Source organism: Nicotiana tabacum, chromosome 3, assembly GCF_000715075.1.
Source record: "Nicotiana tabacum cultivar K326 chromosome 3, ASM71507v2, whole genome shotgun sequence".
Classification (NCBI taxonomy): Eukaryota; Viridiplantae; Streptophyta; class Magnoliopsida; order Solanales; family Solanaceae; genus Nicotiana; species Nicotiana tabacum.
The window spans coordinates 151,090,490-151,099,170 of NC_134082.1; the positions used below are offsets into that span (position 1 = coordinate 151,090,490).

General features: G+C 39.0%; 1 protein-coding gene across 2 annotated transcripts; it reads right to left on the reverse strand.

Annotated features, from left to right (window-relative positions):
• Positions 1-232: 232 nt before the first annotated feature.
• On the reverse strand, positions 233-8,458 carry LOC107798872 (copper-transporting ATPase RAN1). Of its 2 annotated transcripts, none has more exons than XM_016621901.2 (9): positions 7,984-8,458; positions 5,035-5,649; positions 4,326-4,755; positions 3,894-4,219; positions 3,304-3,362; positions 2,860-3,202; positions 1,898-2,098; positions 1,534-1,791; positions 233-889 (listed from the first exon to the last, which is right to left on the reverse strand). In XM_016621901.2, exons 1-9 carry the CDS (start codon positions 8,251-8,253, stop codon positions 413-415), a joined length of 2,979 nt encoding a protein of 992 aa, XP_016477387.1. In that variant the 5' UTR covers positions 8,254-8,458; the 3' UTR covers positions 233-412. The 2 variants fall into 2 exon arrangements, with proteins under 2 accessions (XP_016477387.1, XP_075106156.1); XM_075250055.1 differs by having other exon boundaries at positions 5,035-6,416; positions 7,984-8,454.
• Between the last annotated feature and the right edge of the window lie 223 nt (positions 8,459-8,681).

Genomic DNA, 8,681 nt, shown 5'->3' on the forward strand with positions numbered 1-8,681 from the left:
AAAACGACTGAATTATATACACTAACAATATATAAGCCTTTTACACTACTCGTAACTTTAACGTGTAGTAGGTTAATTGTCTTGTTGAAAAAAAAATTAAAAAAATTGTCTTGTTACGGTTTAGATGACCTTGTAGTGTGAAAAATTCTCTTACATGGTTAATACTCGTAAAAGAACAGAGGAAAACTTAAAGCTATGAGCATAGTTAAACTCATAAAAAACAGAGGGAAACTTACAAACGGAGAGCATTTACATTGAGAGGGCGGGTAATTCACATACTGTGTGGATCAAAGAGAAAAAGGGAAAGAAAAAGAGAAGATAAAGGAATACACACAAAAATCAGAATTGATCCTAATTCCTACTTTTTTTTGTCCTTTTTTTCTTTTTGGCTCTTCATTAATTGACCTCATTCCTACTCTATAGTTATTTCCAATATAGTGGTAAGTCTGGGTTTCTTGTATCTCTTTAGATACAGAGAAGAACACACAACACTTACAGATGACATTGCCATGCATGCACCAGCTACCCAAGGTGGCAACTCCAGTCTTAACAAAGGAAAGAAAACTCCTGCGGCCACTGGAATTGCGATCACATTGTACGCCATGGCAAAGATATAATTCCACCTAATCCGCGCAAATGTCTTCCTTGAGAGGTCTATGGCAGTAATCACATCCTCCAAGTTGCTTCTCATTAACACGTACTCAGCAGCTTCTATCGCAATATCAGTTCCCGCTCCAATTGCCATACCAACATCTGCAGCAGCTAATGCGGGTGAGTCATTGATCCCATCACCTACCATAGCAACTACACTGCCTCCCTTTTGAAATGAACGGATGACCTCAGCTTTTCCTGCTGGCAACACTTCTGCTCTTACGTCATGGATACCGACCTGCAATTTGAAACGGCATCCAAGGGGTCATATGTTTAGCCCAGAATTAGTGGCAAGTCTATTACTTCTCAGTAAGCAAAGAAAAATTTAATAGTACTGCTTCTATCCATCCCCTGTTTAAGCAACTGCATTATTTCAACTCACTGGATAAAGTAACACATCTATCCATAAGGACCCCCCCCCCCCACACCAAAAAAAAAAAGGGAAAAAGTTTTTGAAAAAAAATAGTCTCTCTTGATTTTCTTGAAAGCCATTCCAGCTCAAGAAAGACAAAATGCAGGCCACAAATTACCACAAGCAAATCATATCTTTCAAAAAGATTGGTAAAAGCATATGGAGTTCTTCGCACTCTGACACCAGGAAATCTGACTGGAGTGATTCCTAAGAGTTTGACAATGCAGTGGTGTCAACCGAGAGCTAGGTAGAACAAAGCCTTGAACCCCTCTTGTTTCATTTTTCAAGCTGGTTGCAGGAGTGGGTAAAAGATAACTTGGATGCTAGTCAAACACGGGACAGGAAAGGATGAAAGCAACCCTAAATAACTTCTATGAATTAAATTAGGTTACCAATTTATCCATACCCAGTTTGTAAACTCATATTACAGTGTAGAAGAAAATCGCAATAACAAAGATGAAGATACAAACCTCCTTAGCAACTGCACGAGCTGTTCTCCAATTATCACCAGTAACCATGATTGGTTGGACGCCCATTTTTATAAGGCCCTCTACGACAACAGCCGCTTCTCTCTTTAGCGGGTCTGCTATCCCCAGAGCACCAATTACAACATTATCCTGAGCGACAAGAATGCCTGTCTTTGCACTTTCTTCCAACTCTACAACAAAATTCTCTACGTTGGAAGGTATAGCTATCCCATTCTCGGTAAGCAGCTTCCGGTTACCAATCTGTTCGTTGACATAAAGACAAGAAATTAAGACTTTATCCTGATTGGAGACTAAGAAATTAATCAGCTCTCCAAAAATTGGGAATGTCATGGTGTTGAAAACTCACCAAAACCCATTTCCCATCGATGAAGCACTGTACACCTTTTCCAGGCAAAACAGAGAAATCTGATACATCTTGAAGCCATCCAGAAAACTTAGCCTGTTCACTGTAACTCTGAAACTCCCCGGTATCAGATGGTTCATCAAAGAAATGAAAATGCCGAGCATATTCCATTATCGCTTTAGCCAAGGGGTGTTCACTGCTTGCCTGCGTCATCAGCATATTCCTTAGATGACATGTAGCTAGAAGGAGAAAACTGCAGTAGTTATTGTAACTTTAGAACATTTGGTTTAAAAGAACTACTCCATCCATTCCACTTAATATGGCTTACTCTGGAGTCGAACAACTTTTTCGTTGAGCACAACGTTTTGATATACTTCTACCGCATGCGCTTCACGCGCCATTGGCGCTTTGCTCTCCTCTTATTCTTCATTGGACATTTATTAGTTAATAAAAATTATAATTCATAGAACTTTTTATCTAGTTTTTAATTATGTCAACGAACCCTTTCTTTCTTGTTAAAGCGGAGAGAGTATGATTTAGAATTGGAGGCAACATTGAACAAAAAATGACCCCTAAACGTTCATTTGAGAAAAAAAAAAATCAAGTGGTTGCTTGGTAGTGCTAAAGAGAAAATACAGAAATCTTAGTGCTCTGATACTTTTTTACATTATCAGGTACCAGCATTTTACTTTCTTAACCACTTCTTTCTCCTCAAGAGAGCAGCGTATGAATAGCATCAGAAGATTGTAGGAAATGGGTTTCTATGTGATTCCCGCTAGAAGAACTAGAGCGTAGAAAATACTATTGAACAAATGAAGCCTTGTCTTTTGTTTCTAGTAAACTCTTGGTGCACCATGATGTTTCTGTTAGTATAGACGACTGTGTACCTTCTTTTTTTGTTGGCCTCAGAGTTCACTCACCATATAAATATAATTATTATTATCTTATCAAAAAAGAACATGTACCTCTGCAGAAGCTACCAAAGTTAGGAATTCTCCACGATCCATCTCAGTGAAAACTTTGGCTGTTGTGACTTTAGCTTTTCCCTGGGTCAAAGTGCCTGTCTTATCAAATATCACATATCTAATCTTCTGCGCCATCTCCAATGCATCTCCTCCCTTTATCAGCACACCGTTGTTGGCACCAACCCCTGTCGCAACCATAACAGCAGTGGGGGTGGCCAAACCAAGTGCACAAGGACATGCAATAACCACAACTGATATCGCAAACATCAAAGAAAATACAAAAAAATTGCCATTTTCTGGCAGCCATTCTTCTGGATAGCCTCCAAGAACTCCAGCAACATACCTGGTGCAATGGATAAAATTGCAAAAACATCAGCACAACAATCCTAGTTACAGTGATAGAAATTATTTGGAACGAGGAAATTATGAAAAACTGAAACTCACCATCCAAAGAATGTCAATAAGGACATAGTAACAACCACAGGAACAAAAATGCTTGCAATCTGTAAGTCAAAGAGTACTCACGATGAGAAAATCCAGTCAGCTCAAACATCAAACATTATATGAGCACTAAGAAACTCGAATTCAAAGGCAAGAATAAAACAAAGAGACTCATCAATTACGAAAGCACTATCACATTAAAAATATATATTCATTTTTTGCTAAACCGATCCACATCATAGCAAATTCACTGTCTAATTGGATTTCCACAAAGCACTTCCCTAGATATTTTCAGCCATTGGCATTGAAAAATAAGCACAGCATCAAATATATCAGCACTGTGAATGCTTTGTAGCCAAAGGAGGGAAAAACATACAGTAAAATGGTGTCCAACAGTCAGAGATAAAGGCTGATCGAATAAATGAGGATAGAGATTAAACTTGTTAATGCAATGAAAGATAGGTAATTAATACTTTAGAGGAGGAAATGCAAGATCTTGAACTTCCATTTAATCAATGCTTCTTCGAGCAAAGCAAATACTATAAAATTAACAACAGGAAATAATTGATTTGCACTGAATTCACAATACTCACGTAGTCGGCGAACTTCTGAATGGGAGCCTTTGACATCTGTGCTGTCTCAACAAGAGATATGATCTGACTAAGAACTGTGTTTGACCCTACTTTTGTGGCCTGTATGTGAAGAGAACCATGTAAATTGATTGTACCTCCAATAACCACTGAATTAATCTCTTTCAAAACAGGAGCAGATTCTCCAGTGACCATACTCTCATTCACATGGCTTGAACCCCATACAACGACACCATCCACAGGAACTTTTGTACCAGGAAGTACTTTTAATATATCACCAGCCTGAATCAATAAAGCATCTATTTCTCTTTCTCCAACTACTTTTCCACCTGGAATACAGAATAAACATAACCTCAGTGATAGGACCCTTTTGCATTTTGGAAACTATACGTGGTAACGTGCCAAGCAGTAGACAGAAATTCTAAATGTTCTAACCTTTGTCTTTGACAAGCAGTATAGCTGTAGCGGGAGCGAGTTCTACGAGTTTTTTGATAGCACCAGATGTCTTTCCTTTAGCAAGAGTTTCCAAGTACTTTCCTAGAAGTACAAATGTGATTAACATGGCACTTGTTTCAAAGTATGTTGGAGACCAGAACCCAGAAATTGCACCATAAAGTAGTGCACATACAGAGTAAACATAGGAAGCTGTAGTTCCCAACGCAACCAAGACATCCATGTTTGTGGAACCATTTCGAAGTGCTCTTCCAGCCGCAACATAAAAACGTTTACCAATACCAAATTGGACAACAGTCACTAAAGCCCACTTTAACCAATCACCCATTTGAAAGGGACCACACTGCCAAATCAGTAAAGCATAGAGCAGAGGTATCTGAGGGCAGACAACTCGCATTAGAATCACAGGAACCTGGCATAAGTTGTATGAGTTAGACTAGATATATATGAATCTAACAAGTGAAAGGACAAAAAGGAGAAGAAATCCCTGCATCTTCAAAGATATCACTTCACAAGCTCCATTAAATTAATGGAAACCAGGCATTGGAAGTTAGGAAGCTTCCAGACATCACACAGAACCATGTCCTTCTAACCCCTCAAACTTGAAGAAGGGTGGTTAGGCAGCTAAAACAAAAGGCTAAAAGAAGAGAGGATAACAGTACAACAAACAAATAGCAAAAGAGTAACTTACACTTAGAGATAAGCTTGCAGTAAAAAGCCGAAACATCTTCGAGGATTCTTCTAAATCTCTGGAAGCCATTCTTGTATACGGGTTCTTGACAAGTAACTTAAACTTGCCGCTGCTTCCTCCTTCAACGCCATCAACTAAAGATCTTGGGCCAAGAACTTCGGGATCAAAGACAACTCCAAGCTCACATGATACCCGATCAAATAAAAAGTGTTTAACTCCATGCAGCTTCGAAAGAATGCCTTCTAACAACTGTGCATCCATCTCACCAGAAATACCAACCACCCCAAGTACAATTTTATCCTGCTCGCTGCTCTGCACAAAGGAAGCTTCAAAACCAGCATCTTCAATTGCACTCGCTATATCATCCTTGCTGATTATGGACGGATCATATTCAACCTCTCCTAGTGATGTAGCCAAAGCAACTACGGCCTTTCGTACACCTGGGAGCTGTTTTAGGATACCTTCAACAGAATTTACACAAGCTGCACATGTCATACCACCTATTATGAACTGGCCTACTACAGTTCCATGTGGGTTTGTACGAGATGCAGTAGGTTCTGAAAGAAGCTCTGCCTCAAACCCAGCATCTTCTATAGCATTTGTAATCTCATCATCCTGAAAACAAATGGGGACATTTGAAGTTCATTTGCCATATTTGCGTCAAGCCGTTAACATGCAACATTGAGAACATTACACTAGATTTGACAACACTAATGCTACAATCAAGCACTACACGATATCAGCAAGAACCAGCCAACATCAGTAACTCGTGTCTGCTAATGACTGCTCCGTGGCAGAAGAGACTTCGTCAAGTCTTTCCTTTTTGGGTTAGAGCATGTCCATTATTTCTTAACTATCTTACTTCCTCTCTATTTCACTTGATTCTATAAACGAGTTGATCTAGTGCAACATTATATCCTTTACCAAACACCAGAAACTCAAACAGAATGACCATGAAACTGACACTCGCTAGAGCAAGAGAATGATCAAATTGCATATGACTAAGGCATAACAGCTCAAAAGGAGAGTAACAATCTGTTTAATCTGTAATGGGTGACACCGTGATAACTCTGCATCACCATCTCATCTCTCAAACCTAATATGCACAACCACCTCATTCCCGGTGCACAAAGCATCGCGCATTCATGCAGGGTCCAAAGAAGGCCGCACCAAAGGGTGTGATGTGGAAAGCCTAACCTAATGCAAGCATTAGTGTCTGCTTCCACGGCTCGAACCCGTGACGTATAACAACTTTAACGTTGCTCCAAGGCTCCCCTTCCACAACCACCTCATCCATCAACCACAAAGATTGTGTCAGATTCTGCTGATACTATAGAGCCAAAGAGGAAAGAATGGTTCCACATAGGTTAAGGGTATATAGTCTGCACAAGTTAAACATCAGTCAGAGAGCTAGGAGAACTGTAATCTCTAGGGAAGAGTGTCATTTCTTCCACTCTTAAATAGGTTACTCTTATTGCTCAGGTTCGATAAAGGTTTGATATCCACTAACACGATAGTGATGGTATAGGTAGGTCAAACAACAGCATCATACAAAATCATACTTCTATGCAAACAACAACAATATACCCAATGTAGTCCCACATAGTGGGGTATGGGGAGGGTAGTGTGCATGTATCCATTTAAAGTTGCTCATCTCGAACACTTAGTTCACGGTAGAGGAATGTGATCTCCAGTCAATATGTCCTAGCTGGACTGACCAATAATATGTGTGATTGGTCTATGGCACTTTGGCAATACCATTATTTTTATCATCTTGGCTGCCTACTGAAATAAAAAGACTTGGTCATTCACCTTAAAAAGTGATGCATTTAAGTATTGGGTAAAAGACTTCAAGAGCTTCTTTTCTGTCATAGAAAGTCATGCTTAGAACTCGTAATCGAGCTATTGTATGGAACATTATGCCCAGTTATAGGACCAAAACATTTGAAATGTTTATTGTACTTTGTTTTGGTTAAAACGGATGCTACATGTGTTTTACCTCCAGTTAGAAATCTCGAAAGTTCAGTCCTGAATCTTGAATGTATTACCAGTACATAGCCAATGCACAGCTTTATATTGCGCAGGATAGCTAACAGTAAGTTCTAAAAGAGAGAATTTGTGACATTAAACCCTTTCTCCTTTTCCAGTAGGGGATGGAAGAACGCATGTGATCCTATAAGTCATGATTTGGCACTTTATGTTCTCAACTAGCAGAATTTCCTCATACACTTTTTGCACATGGGAATCTAATGGAGTAAGAACTTCAGTGATTATCAAACTTTTATTGGTCTTGATGCACATCTCCCCAAAAGTTGGACATATCCATTTTGGTTTCGAAGTCTCGTTTAGGACTCCGACTCGAGTTCATGAAACGTAGCTGAACATCATCCAGCAAAACAAGCTTAACGCTAAGTCTCGTTTAGGACTCCGACTCGAGTTCATGAAACATAGCTGAACATCATCCAGCAAAACAAGCTTTACAACAGAGTTAGGTAGAATAATTATGTGCAGAAATATCCAAGCCAAGAAAACAGAAAGGAACTAGAAAAGGTAAAAGACATCATTATAACCAGGACATAAGAGAATAGGGACATGAAGTTCATCAGAATGGCAAGCAGACCAATAATCCAACATCACCAAAATACAACTAAAATTCCCAACATCCAAACGAAAGTAGACGAATATCAAGCAGTTAGCGGCAATTCTTTACTCCAAACAGCTAAAAAATAATCAAGATTTAGCAAAACTACCAAAATCAACAAAACCACACGATCATATACAAACCACAACTGAATATTTCAAGAAATAAAAGCTAATCCATTTAACCAAAAAGATCAAAATCTCAAAAAGATTAAAACTTTAAGTCAGAACTAACACTAAAACCAATATAAAAACACAAGTTTAGTTTAAAACAAGAAGTTCAAACAAAAATGTAAGAAAATTTCTAACCTTGACCAAGCTAGGATAAAAAATGACGTCAGCCTTATTCTGAAGCAAAGCAACAGTAGCCTTAACAACACCATTTATGCTCATCAAAGCTCCTTCCACTGAGTTAGAACAAGCTGCACACGTCATCCCCGTTACTCTAACCTGAATTCTCCTCAAATTGTCACCCAATTTCTGTTCTTCTTCGTCATATGAATCCAACAGCCTCACTTCCTCTCCGGCACCGTCTCCGGCAACCTCCGTTAACTGGACGTCCCTCATGCTCGGTGTCATATGATTATTGATTTAGCTCCTCCTTATAATAAAAGCTAAATTTTGATATTCCTCTGTTATAGTTTCTCCGGCGATATATATGTGTATGTATAGGTTAGCCGGAGAAATAGAGATATGGGTTTGTATGTAAAGATTTGTTTTTTTAGCATATTACTATTATAGAAAGAGGAGACGGAAGAAAAAAGGAAAAATCTGTGGGTGGAGAGGGAAAGTGGGAACGACAGCGAATTTGTAAGTAAACAAAGGGGAGGAGACAGATTATGAATTGACCTTAATGCCCTTGTATAAATCTGTACTGGATCTTTTTTGGGTAGATGTACTGCAGAGTTCTTTAAAGTGTGGGACCCTGGGGTTAAAATTCAATTGGTTGATTTCTTTGTTGGGTAATTATAGGGGACCAAAGAAAGGTTTAGGAGTAATGAGGAGTG